The 19,006-nt window shown below is 33.2% G+C and overlaps 2 protein-coding genes across 4 annotated transcripts; both read right to left on the reverse strand.

Annotated features, from left to right (window-relative positions):
* Positions 1 to 5,733: 5,733 nt before the first annotated feature.
* Positions 5,734 to 10,031, reverse strand: LOC140179950 (uncharacterized). Its single transcript, XM_072220231.1, has 2 exons — positions 6,325 to 10,031; positions 5,734 to 6,200 (listed from the first exon to the last, which is right to left on the reverse strand). The coding sequence occupies exon 1, from the start codon at positions 9,280 to 9,282 to the stop codon at positions 7,468 to 7,470; it is 1,815 nt and encodes a 604-aa protein (XP_072076332.1). The 5' UTR covers positions 9,283 to 10,031; the 3' UTR covers positions 5,734 to 6,200; positions 6,325 to 7,467.
* Positions 10,032 to 13,802: 3,771 nt separating this feature from the next.
* LOC112750996 (ferritin-2, chloroplastic) lies at positions 13,803 to 15,555 on the reverse strand. 3 transcript variants are annotated; one of them, XM_072220238.1, is made up of 5 exons: positions 15,235 to 15,555; positions 14,794 to 14,827; positions 14,645 to 14,705; positions 14,331 to 14,418; positions 13,803 to 14,088 (listed from the first exon to the last, which is right to left on the reverse strand). In XM_072220238.1, exons 1-5 carry the CDS (start codon positions 15,296 to 15,298, stop codon positions 14,081 to 14,083), a joined length of 255 nt encoding a protein of 84 aa, XP_072076339.1. In that variant the 5' UTR covers positions 15,299 to 15,555; the 3' UTR covers positions 13,803 to 14,080. The 3 variants fall into 3 exon arrangements, 2 of the variants coding, with proteins under 2 accessions (XP_072076339.1, XP_029148655.1); XM_029292822.2 differs by having other exon boundaries at positions 13,803 to 14,204; XR_011874199.1 differs by lacking the exon at positions 15,235 to 15,555 and having other exon boundaries at positions 14,645 to 15,233.
* Between the last annotated feature and the right edge of the window lie 3,451 nt (positions 15,556 to 19,006).

Here is a 19,006-nt window from a genome sequence, read left to right on the forward strand (position 1 = left end):
TGCTTCTTTCTTAAATTTTGTTGTTGCCGCTGTGAAGTTGAGTGAGGTTTTACTTTATGTTGTCCCAAATGGTACCATTTTTTCCATTGAAGATAACACCATTTTCATATTTGTCTGTTTGCTTTGCATACGAAGGGTTGTAAGAATTGTAACGTTCTTAGTTGATGATAACCCAACCATTTGATTTTGTGTAAATGCTTATGTTGTTATGCTTAGCCTGTCGACTTGTAGTGATCTTTTTTATTGTATTGTAGGTATAGCTTTTATGTCTCAGTCAGTAATTCTCAACATGTCGTCTAAAGCCCCGTTTTATTTAACTTGGGTAGATGTATCGATTCTTTCTGTCATTTCTGATATTGATAATGAGTATGCTGAGACCTTTCATAGACGCTATAGGTTGTGTATAAACTGGGAGGATGAGAGAAAGTACAAAATTGTAGTTGCCGATCCTGAAGAGAGAATTTGTTTTTCCCGACTTGAGAAGTTGGAGTGCCATTTCTGTCTGTGTATGAGTTTTTTTTAACTAAGGAGTTAGTCTTCTTTTTATCGACTTTGAAATCGAGATTCTTAATCTCTATAATGTTGATCCTTCCCAACTTCACCCTAACTCTTGGGATTTCTTAAAAATTTATCAACTTCTTTGTTGTGAACTTGACGTCCCTCTTTTTTTTAAGGTTTTCTTTTACTTTTTTGTTCTTACCAAACCTTTTAGTTCCAAAAAATAAGGCTGGGTCTCCTTTCGGGCTGTTCAAGTGAGGAAGGTCTTTGCCATTTTTTAATGATTCTTTCCACGACTTTAAAATCCGATCTGTTGAGGTGTCCGACTTTTCTTTCTGGATCAGAGAGATGAGCCCCTTTTTAGCTTGTATTGGGAGAAAAATCATGTAGTTGTACAGTACAATTTGGTTGAGGTTGAGGAGAGTGTAGTCGCTTTATTCCAAGAGTGTTGAGGTCAAGCTCTTTATATGAATACCAATAAATACTTAGAAAATCTAAGCCAAATCCAAGTTCGAGTTAAGTAGCATTCTTTTCATTTTGTAGATATAATTTTATTGTTTATTTTGTTGGGCTAATGTGATCCGACTTTCAGCTGCTATGAAAGTTTTTCGTTTTGCTAGGAAGAATGTTGTTGCCGAACTATTCAACTAAAAGAAGCCAGGGAATCAGGTGCTCTTCCTTCTCCTTCCAAGTCGAACTTGGGTGCATTTGCCTCCCTTAAAGTTATTCCCGATCCAACTCCTCTTGCCACTCCTCCTAGTAGTCAAAAAATTTTTCTGGCACCCTTTACTCCTGTGCCTAAGCCTAAAAAGCGTAAGACTTCTGAGTCTACAACTGTCTATGAACCTAGCTTTGATGGTATAGAATTTTGTAAAAAAACACATCCTTTCGCATAACTTTATTAGTATGGATAATGTTTTCATAGAGAACCATCTTCAAGTACTTGTCCGAGGTGGAATTTGGATGGCTGGGGTGTGCACTGTTTTATTGAGGGTATTAGAGAAGATTTCCCTTGATGCCACTCGACGCACTTTGGCTGACCTACAAACTGAAGTGGCGTCTTTGAGGGAGTAAAAAAAGGAGTGGGAGGTGAAGATGAGTCGCTTGCTTTCAACCTCGCCAAGGCTTGGGAGAGGGTGAAGCAATCCGAGGCCGTTTGTTGCATGGCGGAGGGCTTAAAAAAGAAGGCTAAAGAGAGCTATATATACCAGGGTCTTTGCGGGGAAGCTAGATTTAGTGGATGAGGACTTTGAAAATGTTTTGAAGCTAGATTTAGCAACATGAAATAAGCGAGGAAAGTCTATCAGTTGTTATGCGGTCGCTAGTTCCTCGCTAAATAAGCTTCTGATTAGTGACTTAATTGCAACCAGTTACTTCTAAAATTTTCTTGGTTAGCTTTGGATTTGTTATAACTCTGCGACGGATTTTCAACGAGATTAGCGAGTAATTTGCTACGAAATAGGTAGGATATAGCTTTTGTTCTACGGCAAGATTGCAGTTGTCAAGTCGCTCGCTAAATTAAAATTGCAACAACGTAGCGACAAATTTATTTTGCTTGCTAATCAGCGACCTAAAATCAGCGAACAAAGTGTGTCAGTTGTTAAACGGTCGCAAATATCTCGCTACTTAGATCCAAAGCATTAATATCCGTATTTCCACTTTAGCGACTAATTAGCAAGGAACACTTCCCTAGCTGAATGATTTATCCGTTGCGATGAGTTAGTGACGACTATTTTCTGTCGCTAGCCTAATTTTGAATTTTACAATGTTATGCGAAAAATTAGCGAGAAACTACTTGCTCGCTAAAAAATAAAAACTTTGATGACAAATTAGATAGAAAATTGTCCATCGCAAAATGCATTTCAAGTCATTTTGAGGAATTAGCTAGGAGCATTGTTCCTCACGAAATCTTATTTTCTCACAAATTTTATTTAGCGACCAACTAGTGTATAAATTGTTTCTCGCTAATTATATATCAAACACTCGTGACGAAACAGTGACAACAATATCCTTTGCTACTTTACTTTTATTCGATTAAGCTCTAAGTAACTTATTTGCTAGAACATTGTCACTCGCTAATTATTTTGTGACAAATTAGCGAAAAAAACTACATAACTCAATTTGCGAAAAAAAACTTATTCGTGAATCTCTCACTAATCAATTGTTATTCTCAAGTTCGGATATTTTGTGACTGTTTATTAAATTTATCGTTAGTGCATCACTAATTTCTTGTTAATTAATGATGAATTAGTCACAAAAAATATTTCTCATAAGAATCCATCGCTAATCCATTAAATTCTTATGGGAGACATTACATAAGAGAATGAAACAAAATTTATAACTCATTTATACTTATAAAAAATTAAAAAAATAATATTAAAATTTAATATATAGAGTAATTTAAAAGGAAATAAATCTTTAGAGAACATGAGAATAAAAAATTCTCTGACATAGTAAAAAGGGAAATATCCATCATGATCCTGATAATTTTTTTTGAAAAACTTTGAGTTCCTCGATAAAGAAAAGCCATTTTTCGGCTCTTTGATATTTAATTTTGTGGAGCTGATTAGTTCCTTTATTAATGATCTTTTTTTAAAATATACTTATATAATACGTTAATTATTAATATATTTTTTATTTAATTTTTATAAATAAAAATAATTTAAAAATTAATAATATTTTTTAATTTTACACCATAAATTTAGTTAATATATTTGAAAAAGTAACAAAAATATAAAAAAACAAAATGATATTGACAATTATTCTTAAAAGACAACTAAATTCCTAACAAAAAAGAATTTGTCAATTCTAGTTAGTTTTTAATAGATAAATCAACAGTTTAACATGTCTTGTAGACATTTATTCCATTAATATAAAGAGAAAATATTGATAAAGTGACAAATCAGTCTTATAAAAGTAAATATCAAAAGTTGAAAAGTGTATTTTTTGTTAAAAACCTCATTATCTTTCGTGATAACTGTAGGGCAGAAAGTTTTTTCTCTAATAAAAAGATAGAAAATTATATACAAGGAGATAAAAAAAATTATAACATAATAAAAAATAAAAGACTATACTGTTTAGAAAAAATAATCTTATTCCTTAAACTAGAAAATGCCAAATGTCTAATAATTAATTATCTTAGCTTTTCTTTTAATATATATTAGGTTTATACCCAAGCATTGCATAAAAATAAAATAATTAAATACGTACTTTTATAAAATATAGAAATTGATATAAAATCTAATTATTATACAATTAAAAAATTTATAAATAAATTTGATTTGAAATAAAATTATGAATATATTCAATTAAAATTTATTCTAAGTAGTCATTTTTGTTTGTTATTTTTTTGTCTTTCTTCTTTGTTACATTTAAATACTATAATGCATGAAGACATCTACTTTATAATATTAAATGCAATGCAAATATGAATATAATATTTTAATAATTAAAAATAACATCTACTTTTCCATGAATTATTATAACATCATACATTTTTATTATTATTGTTATAATTAAATAATATTAAAAATATAAATTACTGAAAAAAAAGGCTATATATATAAGCTAAGCGACAAGAACAATATATAACTAATGGGTTTATTTTTTTGTATATTGAAAAAATTTTGATGTAATACCTAATTATTAGATTTTATGATATTTTTTAAAATTGTAGAAGCAGGACAATACGTCTCTTGTATTGTATATTTTAAATAAAATATACAATACAAAAGAGGCGTATTATCAATACAAGGGGAGTATATTGTCTTGCTCTTACAATTTTAAAAAATACCATAAAATTTAATAATTAGGTATTACACCAAAATTTTTTTAATATACAAAAATTAGCCTTTTAAGACTTTATCACCAAATATATAATGAATTAATTGTTTAGAAACTAAAATAAAGAATTATAGTCATTAACTAAATTTATTACATAATTGTATAAAATATTAGCAAAATGAATGAAAAAGAATAAAAGGCATAAAATTATGTTAAAGATGATAAAAAAAGACGTATGAAGTGAACTGATTTTATATAATAAATATAAGAGTAAAGTATCATTTATGTCCCCAACGTTTGGGGTAAGTCTCAAACCTATTCCTAACGTTTTAAACGTCTTATTTGTGTCCCAAACGTTTTTAAATGTAGTCAATGTAGTCCTACCGTCAAAATGACAAACATTTCGTTAACGGCGTAGCCTACGTGGACGTTATGTGACACGGTGGCAGGGCATGTGTTGTTACCGTTATTCAATTTAAAAAAAAAATAAAATAAAAAATAAATGTGAAGCAGAGAGTCCTCTCCAAAACCCTAATTCCCAATTCTTTGGCTCCAGTTGCTGCTGCGCTGCCTCTGAAGGGCGATTTCCCGTGCGTGAGAGACGATGGAGCATGAAGCATGCCAATCTGAAGTGACCCAAGGCAGCAAGCAAGCCACACGAAGTAGAAACCTAGCACGTCGAAGGAGGACAACCTGTTACTGTGGGGAACGGCCTGTGCTCGCAACGTCGTCGACTGCAGAAAATTCTGGGCGAAGGTTCTGGGGTTGCGTTAATTTCGGGGTGAGCTTTAGCCATGTCTTTATTTGTTGTTGAGTTATGCGTTTTGACCATCAATGGGTGTGACTCGGCTGTATCATGTATTGTATAGGTTGGAGAAGAATGCGGCTACTTCGTATGGGCAGAACCAGAGGAAGATCCGTCACAAGTTTCTAGGTTAAGAATGAAGGTCAGAAATTTGAAGGGAAAACTGGATATGGTTGAGTTCAGGTTCATGGTTGCAGTGGGAGTTGCTTTAGTTGGATGGACACTTGCACTGATACTGGTGTTTGAAAACACAACAGCAACCAAATTTGGCAGACTTTCACTAGAATAATGTTGCTGGTTTTGATGAGTTATAGGAGAAACTTGTTAGATAGCTAAATTGAGTTCTGTATGTTGGCTTATAGATAATAGTGATGTTGAACTAGTTGCTATTGGTTGAACTCAATGATATTGTAATGCATTGATGTTTTTGTGTGTTTTGGTTGAAGAAATGCTGGTTTTGTGCAGATGCAATGTTGTTTCAGTGAAAGAGTTAAATGAAATCAACTTTTGGGTTTTGCAATCTATTTAAATGTAACAAGTCAATAGGATCGGAACAAAGGTTTCTGTAATATATTACTTAATGATTAACCATAAAGCTGTCATTGGATACAAGCACAAAAGGTTGGAAGCAAAATAACAAAACAAGATCAACACAGTTTGCTCCATAATAAGGGTCTGCAATAACATACTATTGTCTTAAAACTAGTTTCCAGACACTATAAGGATACTAAACAGAAATCCTTTACTCATAAACAAGTAGCCTAAAAATATAAACCATCAGACATCATATTTGTCACATCTTTTTCCATGCTTTGGGAGGTGTCATAGCCATGAACTTCAGTTGGGATTTGCTGATGTTCTTCAATGGGCTTGGCAGCACCCTCAGATTTGTGGTGGATGGAGTCAACTTAGGCTTTTTGGAAGTAGCTTGAGAGTGTTGTGAACTCACATCATTAGCAGCAGATTTTCTCTTTGGCCTTGTGACTGTGGTTTTCTTTGCAGCAGCTTGGGATTGCTTAGAGCCCTGGCTGGAGATAGTGCTTGAGATAGTGCTAGTGCTGGTGCTAGACTTGAATTTGGAAGCTCTTCTTGTGGATCCAGCTACTTTATTTTCCTAGTAAACAGCCACAAAATCAACTAACAGAATTATTCAATAGAATCTCATATCATAATCTTTAAATGCAATTAAAAAAATGAAGCCTTAACTAACAAGCGCAAAATCAAGTAACAGTGCTTACCGATGCAGTTGCAGCTACTTTGTGCTTCTTTGGACAGGTCCGTTTGTTGTGACCTCTAGCAAAACAATAGGAGCACTTCTGATTCTGCCCTTCGCGAGACACTCCTCCCCGAGTTGGGTTCTCATCTGCAGCTTTATTACGTTTCAGTTTAGGCCTTCCAATGGGTTTCCTGTATATTGGTGGCAAAACGTCATCAAAGGGTGTCTTCTCCCACAGGTTTGGTCCATTCAAGGGATATACCACATGTTGGTAGCAGTCAGTGTAGGTTGCTTTCTTGTAACAGTTTGCAACAAAGTTGTCAACGTTGAAGCACATCTTCCTGATGCAGGTCATTGCATGAGCACAGGGGATCCCGGAGAGTTGAAACTTCCTGCACGAACACTCATGATTCTTCAAATCAACAATGAACTTCTCTTTGCCTCCATGGATACTTGTTACCTCATATTTGTCATGACCAGCATACGTGCTCACCCACTTACCACTTGCATCAGCTTGTTTCTCAACCTTAATCCTGATACGGGGCAATACTTCTCTTGGGTATTCAATTATACGATCTCTATTATCAGCCCAACGCCTCATTATGTATACTCTGATGTATTTAAGCATGCTGACTATTGGCTTCTCTCTGGCATCCACAATTACAGAGTTAAAGACCTCACACATATTGTTTACCAAGGTGTCACACTTAGACCAAGTCCTAAACTTGTGCCGGCACCAATATTTGGTTGGTATCTCCATCAGGTGGTTGTAGGCTCCATTATCAAGACTCTGTATTTCAGCCATTCTCCTCTCCCACTCTTGTAAATAAGTAGCCTTTATAGCATTCCACATCATCAGTTTTAGTTGCAGCCCTGGGAATCTCTTCCTGAAATTGCTATAAAGATGTCTAACACAAAATCTATGATCCACTCCGGGAATGAGCTCATCAAAGGTTGGAACCAAGCCCTAAACCCACAATAAATAGTTAATGCAGTAATTAGATCAGCATGATATCTGTTAGGCGTAATTAAATCAGTTAGCAGTAACTCAGTAACTCGTTACAACTCAGACCATAAATCATATAGTACAAACACCAACATACACTACAAGAACTTCTCCCTACAATTCAAACACCAGCATACACTACTAAAACTAATACTAGGTTCAATGAAGTAGCTCCTTAAAACTAAGTTTAGAAATAAGTACCTTCTGTTGGTCAGACATGAAGGTGCAGCTCCTTATCTTGTCATACCCGAAGTCATCACACAGATTGGTAAGGAACCAGGTCCATGTGTCCTTCGTCTCTGCTTCAACCACTGCATAGGCTATTGGCAACATCTGGTCGTTCGGGTCCCAGCCAATAGCGGTGAGAAGCTGACCTCCATATGGTGTCTTGATGAAGCACCCGTCAAGGCAAATTATTGGACGGCAAACCATGAAGCTCTTCTTGCATGCATCAAGGCACACATAGAGTCTTTGAAACTTTGGCCTTAAATCCGAACCAGGTTTTGGTCTCTCAGAAGCAAACTCTGGTGGTCTCTCCACTTGCAACATCACTGTCGAGCCCGGGTTAGACCTGAACAATTCATGACAGTAGTCATAGAGCCTCCAATACTGCTCTATGTACGTTCCTTGTAACTCATCAAGAGCAAACTGCTTAACCCGGGCAGCTTTAGACTTAGTCAGCTCTACATTCCACTTGCTGTATGCTTTCTTCATTAGTGTGGAGAGCTTTATCTTTGGATTCTCAGCAATTTTGTTTAGAAAGACCTTGCTCAACCATTTTGCATGCATAATCCCAATTTTCAACTCCCTAGAACAGCTATGCTTATTGTGGCAGCTGGTGAGTTGCCATGTTTGCTCATTCTTCATCTTCCCACAGAATGCAAACCAGTTACAACCCTTCACGCAAGTGACTTTCACTCTCCGAAGGTCAACCTTATCAAACCTCAAACCCATCCCAGTATGTACAGCATAGGCAGTAGCACAATCCTTAAACTCCTCTCTTGATACATAAAGAGTTCCAATCTCCCACCTGTACTCACTCATGTCCTTTAGCTGCTTGTGCAAAGGATACCTCTTCGCAACATTGTTATCATCCTCATCATCACCAACAATAGGCACATCAAGAAAATCTTCTGATTCATATCCCTCTTCCTCATCCCCTAAACCTGCAGGAATCTTCTCCTTACCTCTGTCATTGTCACTCCTACTCTCTTTTGCTGCATCAGTTTGGGTTTCAGTTGTGCCACGCTCGAATGTATCCCCTACCCTGATGTCGACATCAACTAACCCCTCAGCCCCTTCCTTATCATCATCACTGTCACCAAACACAACCTCAGCAGCACTATCTTCTGAGCAATAACCATTTTTGGAATCAGAACTCCATGAATCACTACTGTCATCTACACCACCCTTGGGAGTATAGTTCTCATCCTCGCTACCATCACTACCCTCTTCTTCCTCATCTGATTCATCTTTTCCATCTTTCTCACCCACATTTTCTTCCTCCACATTTGGGCCAAAATTTCTCTTCACTTCTCCTGCTGAATGGGCCTCAAATGCCACAATTGGGCCTGGTCCATTAGATCCACAAGCCTGCTCTTGCATGGCAGTTTCAGTACTCCCTAACATGTGTACATCCTCAACCTCTTCATGGATATCACTAGTTTTATGCACTACATACAGCTCCACCATATCCTCCCTAACCCCAATATTAGCCATATCCATTGCATCTTTGTCTGTTCGCAGCATCCTTAAGCCTTCTTCTGTACTCCTTCCTAGTGATTTGTACCACATTGCTGCAATGTCTTTTTTCAAATACCCTTGTCTGCTCACTATGTCATAAACCTCAATCAGGCTCCACTCATCTTCATTACAGTAGTCTATCACAGTTGTCTCCCCACCCAAATACTTCAAAAGCCCACCTTCAAGACCAAAACTTTCATGGTGGTAAACTTTGACACTAAAATAACTCATCCTAAAAAATGCACACCCTGTTACATCAGATCAGCAAAGTGAAACTAGTAAATTCGTAAGCACAGTTTGAGTCACAAAAAACAATTCAATTCATGCCCTAACTAACGTACGCAGCGAACATTTCTCTGTGAATACATAAATTCAAATAAACCCTAACGTGTAAACAATCTGCTATATGACATTTGTTCCTCATCGAACTACTAAATACAAACCCAAGAAACAAAATTTCTTCCTCGTACATACCTTGTCGAAGAAAACCTCTCTGTCGCCAGACCAAAGGTGCGATCTTTCATGTAACACAAGGAACTGCAACCCGCCAACTACCTTGTAGCCCCTCCCTGCGATCACCCTCGAAGAAGTGTCAGACGTGTGTGGTGAGGAGAACCGGACTGAACAAAGTAGCGTTGATGTGCTCTGTTTCTTCAACGTTTTGTTTTTCCTTCACTGAATGGTATAATAGGCGTGAAGAGGCAGACGTGTCTCTCAAAACCATTTGGGCTTACAACCTCAGCGTCCACGTAGGTAACGGAGTTAGCGAAATGTTAACAATTTTGACGGTAGGACTACATTGACTACAATTACAAACGTTTGGAATACAAATAGGACGTTTAAAACGTTAGGGATATGTTTGAGACTTACCCCAAACGTTGGAGACATAAATAATACTTTACTCTAAATATAAATAACAATAAGAATAAAAATTAACTTATATAGAGTGATTTATATAGAAATAAAGAGTTAAAAGAGATAAAAATATAAAGCTAAAAATTATATAAAAGAATAAAAAGTGATACGATAATAGAAAAATTATAAAATATAAACTTTATTAAAATACATGTGATAATATTAAAAACTATCTAATAATATATTTAAGAATTCATTATGTTCACTAGATTTTTCTTAATGTGATTAATTTTCTCTAAACTATAGAAAAACATTTACCAAGATTAGTTTTAAGAACAAACAGTCACATGTTGCAATAGTATTGAGTCAAAATATAGTTACAATAGTCACAATAGTCACACTAAAGGTATCCACTTTATTAGAACACGTCATATATATATTTCAATGTTAAATAATTAATAAAATTTATTATTTTTATAAATATTTAGTCAATAAAAATATTTTTATATTAAGTTTTAATAATATAACATAAAAATATTAGACTAAAATATTAATTAATATTAATAAAATAAAAAATATTTCTAATATTATATATATATAGGTGGAGTCTATGGTGACCACAAGTTTTGGTGTCTATGGTGGCTATGAACTTCACAAAATGATATTTTCAACCAAATAAAATAAAAAATTAAAGCACGTTCCAGTTCTATTAATAAATAATGACATGTTTATGAGTATAAATAAAAGAAAAAATTAGACCATTTATTATATTTTTTGACAAAAAAATGATTTATCGTTTTCTCTCGTCGTCGGAAATGAAGTCGCTACCAATGCCCAAAATTTAAAAAATGATAGTATCTAAAAATACTTACATTGCATTAATATTTTCATTATCTACTTATACTTTTTTTTTGTAATTAATAATTTTAAATTTCACTTTACTAATATTAAAATTTAATTAATAACAGTAACTTTAGATTTCAAAATTTTTATTGCAGAATAAAATGATTATTTTAATTAAAAATAAAAGATATAAATAATTATTTATTAACGTGAGAAAAAAAATTAATGCAATGTAAGTATTTTTAGATACTATCATTTTTTAAATTTTGGGTATTGGTAGAGATTTCATTTCTGACGACGAGAAAAAACGATAGATCATTTTTTTTGTCAAAAAATATGATAAATGGTTTAATTTTTTTCTTTTATTTACACTCATAAACATGTCATTATTTATTAATAAAACTAAAATGTACTTCAATTTTTTATTTTATTTAGTTGAAAATATCATTTTGTGAAGTTCATAGCCACCATAGGCACCAAACCTTGTGGGCACCATAGACTACACCATATATATATATATGTGAATAAATAGATACTATAATAATTTTAATCGATAGTTATATTAGGCTAAAAATCGAAAAGCTACTACCTAATAATAATAATAATAATAATAATAATAATAATAATAGTAGTAGTAGTAGTAGTAGTAGTAGTAGTAGTTTTATACGTCAATTAAAATTGACATTTCTACCTCCAGATGCCAGATCTACACAGTAGTGAGCAGTTGAGAAATCAGAAAACAATTCACCTAAAACAGTTCTCATGAACAGTCTCACTCTGACTCTCCCAATTGTATTTACCTAAACCAACGATTATGTTAACATAATAATTAAGTCACTTTTAAATTTGTACTTCTCCTCTCTTTCTTTTCAATAACATGATTGTGAATATTATCTTTCTTAACATACCATAATTAATATAAAAATATTATGTATATATTAAAATTAGTTAATAATAAAATTCATAATTATATATTTATATACAAATATAAATATTATTTAAATTATTTTTAATATATATTTTATAATATATTTGATAATTAATTTTAGTATACATTTAACATGATTAAATTAATTGTTAGTATGTTTTGTTATACGCCACACACTAGAGTATATATTATAGAGAAAGAACCAAGTAGAAACATATTGGAGATAAATCAACCAACTACTTGATCAGGGTTCCCATTTTTATTTCCTATTAGATACTATTAAATTGAGAATATTTGGTAAGATAGATAAGAAAAAGTAACAAAATCCAAATTAGATATTACTTATTATTTAGTTTACTTTAAACCCTGCAACATATTCAAATGCCATTGATAAGTTTAAATTCAATCACTACCTTATTATGGTCGGTTTAGTATTGAAGACATTTTTAAGCCAAGTATACTTTATAATAGATATAATTATGTGTTTGTTGCGTGGTAATAAGTGATAACTTCAACATACATAACAAAATATATATAATTTCTTACTTTAATAATTTAATATTAACAATTATCGTATGTTTATGCAACACTACTTTACTGAATTTGAATTATACTTAATCAATTCAATTCATAAAGTAACATTTAAGCTAAAATTGTCAGTTTTGTTAAAATAATAATAAGTAAATAAAATAAAGTTGATATATCAATTTATGAATAAATAGACCATAATCAACTTAAATATTCCATATAAATGAAACATCATCATTATTTACTTTAACAATAGGTCAAAGGTTAATTAGGATTATGAAACCAACTGAATTCTTTAATGATATTTGATGCTATATAGTAGGATCCAATATTTGTTTAAGAACTTGATAAGACTAAGATTAGTATTTCCATGAAGGGCATGGTGTGCATATATAAATATGGTGGCTTCAAGATGCAAAGAAGAGAAGCAGGGTTAGTAGCTACTTAGAAAAGAAATGGTGAAGTGGAAGAAAGGGTTATGCTGCTTCAACAAGTGCTTCTCTATCTTTTCAACAAAAAGTATCATCCTAAGTAGTAAACTCACTTCACATTTCAGGTTCAAACCTCAGAGTAAGCAACAAGTTACTTTAGATTCGTATTATTAGCTAATAAATTGTGAATTTCCTATGCATCTTTAAAGAAACTTTGTATAATCATATGAATTCTTGTTGGATATGACTCATAACTCAGTTGGCAATATATATATATATAGATCAACTTTAAAATTTGCATATTCAAGAAAATTAAGGAGAGATTGATAGTGATACATTTATTTTAGATAATCTATACCATTAGATGATGTAGGAGAGATTAATTTGTACATTGTCAAACTTTAGAGACTAAAAAAATATAGTATAAAGTAAAATTAAATCTTTTTTTTTCAATAACAGCACAACTTTAACAACCTTTTTTGTACACATGACAACTTGAACAGTAAAAAAAACAAGAAAGTTCTGTTCCAACTTATTGATTTCTGATTTAGTTTTGATCCTTTAAATTTTCTCCATGCAGGGCACAGAAAGGGGATTCTTAATAATCTGTATGAGGACATGGAATCTTATGGTGAATATGAAGATATACAAGTTATGTGGAAAATTATTCAATCTACCTCTCCTCAGTATGGCAGCAGCAACAAGGAAAGGACCAATAATAAGTCTTCATATTTGATTCTATGTTTTAGGCCAACTTGAATTTTGAATGCAACCAAGTGATACAAATTTTTTCTAGATGGTCCAAAATAGGAATATGGGTATGGAAGGAGCAGAGAGAAGTAAATAAATAAGGCAAGGTTTCAGAGTTCAATCATGTTTATATATAAAAGGTTAAATTCCTCAGATTCATATAATTTTACTAAATTTATAATTAAAAAATTTATATTTTAAAAGTTTTTAATTGAACTTCTATACTAATTTTAAATTTATAATTATATTTTTATTATTCTAAAAATGTTTAACTTATAAAATATACTAAGACATAATTATAAATTTAAAAAAGAGCTAATTGCAAATTTAAAGTTAATGTAAAAATCTAATTAAAAACTTCTAAATATAAAGACCCAAATATAAATTTAAAAAATCTATAATGGCTACGAGAATAATTTAACCTATATAAAATCACATGCTCACTTTCCATTCCTTGTTTGGTTTACTATTCAAACACCACTTTGAGAGTTTAGGCCTATAGAAATGATTCCACTTAACAACATATCTGGATTTGTACACAGTTTTTTTTATCATCTGAAACATTGCACAAATTTTCAGTTCTATTCATAATTTCTTGTTCTAAATTCATTGCCTTTCACTTCAGTAGAATTTTACCTGCTCATCCAAAAACTCGCTCTCAATGAAGTCGCATAATTGTGGATCGATGTTACAGTCAGCAACCTATAAATTCATGAAGAACAGTATAACTCATGAATTCATTAGTCACTTGATCATAGCAAAGATAATGTGATTCACATTAGAAAAAAATTCAACCAAAGCCAGAGCTAATTCCATTGCTGAATCAAAGCATAAAAGAACAAAACAAACAATCAACAATTAGCATAGATAATGATTCGGATAACTAAATAAGATAACTTTATAGCACTGTTTGTTTCAATCTGCAAACAAAATTGAGAACTCACCATACAATGCATCACCCTTTTGAGCATGTGCAAATTCTGAGGGAGGACTAGTGATAGGGTGCTGTATCACTCGACCACCGCGAATGTTCTAAACCAATCAAAACCATACAACTCATCACAATCACCATAAGAAGAGAGTACCAATCAACAACACTATGTCACTATCAAACTCAACAATTCAATACATCGATAAGTATGTAACACTAGTTTAGTAGTTTATTCCTCTCTCTTAGTCTGTTGCTATATAAACTTAGTAGATTAATATAGTACATTCCAGAATCAATATAATAATGCATCACTTAAGAGAATATAACCTGATACTTCATGAGCTCCTCAGCATGCTCTCTTTCTTCTTCACTTGATTCCTTAAAGAACCTACGATTTTCAACAAAATACAATGCACTCAAACTTAAATCCCATGTGAGAAATGGAAGAAGTGAAGGCAGAGATGTATGTTACTTACTTTGCAAAACCCTTGAGAGCAATGTCATCTATCTCTGTCAAATTATGCAAACAAGGAGTGGTACACACAGGAAACATTGTACATAATGAACCTTCACTTTATTTATTTTTTTAATAAATTGAGAAATTAATATATTTACATAAAATTTATGTTTAACTACATTCATTTTACAACTTATCAAAAAAAATATTTACTTTTGAAATGGAGAAAATTTTAGTAGCAAATCAGGACGAAAAATAGCAAAAAAATAATAATAATAAAATCAAAATTATAAATCAAAATAAATAATAACCAAACTATAATGCATACCAAAATTGTCTCTTTGTAAGATAACAATTTTATATATACGTAGAATAAAATCATGATCCGCAACAGAACACTAAAAATTAAAACTTAAAGGAAGAAATATGATGGATTTGATTATGGGGAACAATCACTTACTTGATCTGCTCATTGATAGCAGATTCAGATTCATCAACATAGTTCTGTCGAGCCAACGAAACATTTGGTGTTAGAGGAACAGCAAGAGCATCTTTCTTCACCTCTTCATATGGCTCAAATATCACACCAGTGAGAAGAAGAAAATTCAGAAAGCTTTCTGGGAACAACAACAAAAGAAGCAACTTTGGAGACAAAAAGGGACATTTTGGAAAGAACAATGAAGAGGGTATTGGGAAATGTGTTTGAATAAAAGAAAGGAAGAGGAAATGGAAGATGGGGTGGTAATGGAGGTAGCTCTGGAGTCTGAACTGGGAAGAGGGCGAAGAACAAGGAAAGGGTAAAGAGGATATAAGTAGTTATGGCGAGGGGCATTTTTGGAAACAGAATTAGTATGTGAACCGTCGGATTTGAGGGCCACGTGGATGATTGAGATTGGTTGTTTGGGAGGGGCGTGTGGCGAGCTCGTGGTCTAAGTGGTGTGAAGGCGAAAAGAGTGGGAATCTCTGGTCCATGTTGCGGTGGCAACAAAGACACTGACAAAAAAGACAAAAGTATTGTGTCTTTTACAAGATGGAATCTTTTGACCTTTGTGGATTGTGGTGGATACCAACATTTTCGGCCAAGGGAGATTCTATGATGCTGATGATGGTTATAAGCATCACATGCTTACATGCGGTGTCATGCCAAGATATTGACGCGTGGAGCTAAAGATAAATGTGAGTATGAGACTACGAGATATGTGAAGTGATTCCATTGTTTCTATTTTGATTGATTTGTAGAAAATAAATAATTAGAAGATAATCACTAATTTATAGATGATTAGGTAATGGACCAACTCTCCTTCATGTGGTGGGTTGTTTGATGTTGGTTAAAAGTAAATAAAAAAATAAAGAAGGTCCCAAAAAAATAAAATAAAAAAGGTTCTGAAAAAATCTCAAGTAGCTAGTTGAAAAATACGAATTAATGAGAACCACAGCACTTCAAACCACTGCTTCCTCTCATTTTTAATTAATTTTCTTTCTCTTTTTTTTTAAAAAATAAAATATCTAAATATACTAAAAAAATACTTCAAAAATTACACTATAAATCACCATCTACTCAAAAATATTAACAAACAAATATAATTTATTTTTTAAATTTTGAATAATTTATTTATGAAAAATATTCATGAAAATAAATAAAAATAAACATAACTTCTTAGAATTGATTATATTTTATGATAAAGTATATAAAAAAATTTTTATTATATAAAGGTATTAGAAAATATATGAGTTATATTTAAAAGGAGACCAACTTCACAAAACTTTTGTTATTATTGTTGTTTATTTTTATTTGTTTTTTATTTTTAAATAATTATATTAAATTATACACAAATTCTAAATTTTTTTATAAATGAGTCTTTAAATTTAATATTAATCTATATATTATCTAATTAATTTATAAACAATATAATATTTTTAAATTTATAATATATAGTATAATTGATTTACGGATCTTAATCTAATTACTATAATTCTATTAGTAAACCCTAACCAAAAACCAAAAATTCTATTTCTACCACCATACTTTAAAAAATACTTTTTCTATTCTGAAAAATCAATGATTTCATCTAAAACAAAAACTGATTGTCATCCCACATTTCATGATATGCCTATTAAATTAAACTAAACGGAACTCTCTTACTAACTTTTATATTTTCATCATAATCATGAATCAATATAACAATAATAATTCCCTTCATGCCACATTTATTGGTAATGTTAAATAAAACGAAAACCCAATAAATTATCTTTTATGGCCCTTATATACATTTCAAAATATGAGTTCCTAAGCCCACAAATCAATGGCCCATTAGTCTAACACCTAATTATAAAACTAATTCATGTATAATTATTCTTAATGGCAGAACGAATACTTTTCCTATTCCGCTGTATCTCACAACCATTTCCACCCCACGTGTCGTTCTTTAGTATTGCCACACGAAGTCAGCATACTATGCTGAAAACATGTATAAGCACGGTAGAATTTTCCTTCGGCCAATGGCTGCAATGCTCTTCTATGTTTAGTAGTAGAACACCACACACTTTTATTATATACAGCTAATTATTTGGTTGAGAATTTAGAGATATCTTATAATTCTTTTTGTACATTTTGAAAATAGAATGTAAATAAAAGGGTTAAGTATGATTTTGGTCCTTAACGTTGGGGCTAAAAATTTATTTCGTCCCTCGACTTTTTTTCGCTTCAAAAAGGTCCCTGAGGTTCCGGTTTGTTTTAAAATCGTCCTTTGCCACCAAAAATAAATTTTTAATACGAAAATGTCCTTGATGGTTGGTATTACTTCCCGTAAAAGAAAATTTTTCTTTCCTAAGCCACGCTTTGCCTGAGAATAGGACCCCAGAGTGTAACGTTTGTGTGAAACGATTGTGCGAAACCCTTGGAAGGCCTTCCTGCGACGTCCGGCGTTGGTAGCTTGAGAGAGGTTGCCGGAAAACTTCCTGGGTCGTTAAGTTGGCTTCGTCCAACAAAAATCCCTTGGCGAGGTAAGCATTATGTGAATATAATTTCTCGATTCTTAATAGGGTTTGAACTGATTGTAGTTGTTGTTGTTCATATTTGGTTGACTAAGTCCCTGTGTTGATTAATAGGGTTTTTTGGGAAGGAGATGGCGCTCTTCAACATGCGGGTGCACCATGGAGGGTTCTTTGGATATGAAAATGGTGTGCTCAAGTACCTGAAGGGTCAATGTACAGTTGTGGAGGACATTGACGGCGATCGGTGGAGTGTGTTTGAGACATACGAGGAACTGAGACAGCTTGGATATATGAAATCCAACATTTCTGCGTTATGGTACAAAGACCCAACTGAGGATGATTATGAGCATCACTCGAAGCTGTTGGTAGGTGACACAGAGGCAATTGAAATGTCTACCATAGCAGGGAGGAGAGGCTTTGTTGATCTGTTTGTGGTGCATGAGGTTGAGGATGCGGAGGGATTTTCGGAGGTGGGTTTTCTAGACATGGGGGGAGAGAAGGTAGGTGGCCAGAGTGAGAAACCCTTGGGTGGTGGTATGGATTTAGTGGTGTTCGAAGGCAATGTAGATAACAGTGATGGAGCTAGGGTTGCTGGTGAACAAGAATGCGAGAATAAAGATGGTGGAGTGGAATTAGGCCAAGAGGGACGTGAGGCGGTTAGTGATGATGTTAGCAGTGGTGAAGACAGTGATGACCCAACATACTTGCCATCTAATGAAGAGGAAAACAGTGTGGAAGACATCCACTTCACTAACAATGATGAGGTGTACGACTATGAAAGTGGATTCAGTGAAGATAATGCTGTGCCAAAGGACTGTAATGTGGAGAAGGGCAAAAAGGTTGTCACAAGTGACTTGGATGATGAGGATGCAGTTGACAGTGATGAATTGGAGCAGGACCATGTAATTGCAGGAGCAGGGATGGGTGCTGATGATGGGGAGTATGATGCTGAGGAGGGGGGGCAGAGGTTTCCAGTGCATAAGACAAAAAAGGACATGGGAAAGTACCAATGGAAGGTGGGTACATTGTATGAATCTCGGCAAGAGTTCAAGGACACAGTGGCGGCCTATGCAGTCAACACAGCTAGGAACATTAAATTCAAGAAGTGCGACTTGGTGAGGGTCCGAGCTGTTTGTCAGAAAGGTTGCCCCTTTTGGTTATATGCACACAGGGTCGGTGAGGAGTCTACTTGGCAACTAAGAAGCATGAATCTTCAACATTCTTGCATGCAGACACAC

The sequence above is a fragment of the Arachis hypogaea genome, chromosome 2 (genome assembly GCF_003086295.3).
Source record: "Arachis hypogaea cultivar Tifrunner chromosome 2, arahy.Tifrunner.gnm2.J5K5, whole genome shotgun sequence".
In the NCBI taxonomy this organism is placed as follows: domain Eukaryota; kingdom Viridiplantae; phylum Streptophyta; class Magnoliopsida; order Fabales; family Fabaceae; genus Arachis; species Arachis hypogaea.

Bases quoted from the DNA above. Each gene is read 5' to 3' on its own strand.
- LOC140179950 (XM_072220231.1), bottom strand. From the start codon at position 9,282: ATGAGTTATTTTAGTGTCAAAGTTTACCACCATGAAAGTTTTGGTCTT.
- LOC112750996 (XM_029292822.2), bottom strand. From the start codon at position 15,298: ATGTTTCGTTGGCTCGACAGAACTATGTTGATGAATCTGAATCTGCTA. The intron at 14,706-14,793 runs GTAAGTAACATA...TGAAAATCGTAG, and splicing joins GCTCTCAAGGGTTTTGCAAA to GTTCTTTAAGGAATCAAGTG. The intron at 14,419-14,644 runs GTTATATTCTCT...TGATTGGTTTAG, and splicing joins AGGAGCTCATGAAGTATCAG to AACATTCGCGGTGGTCGAGT.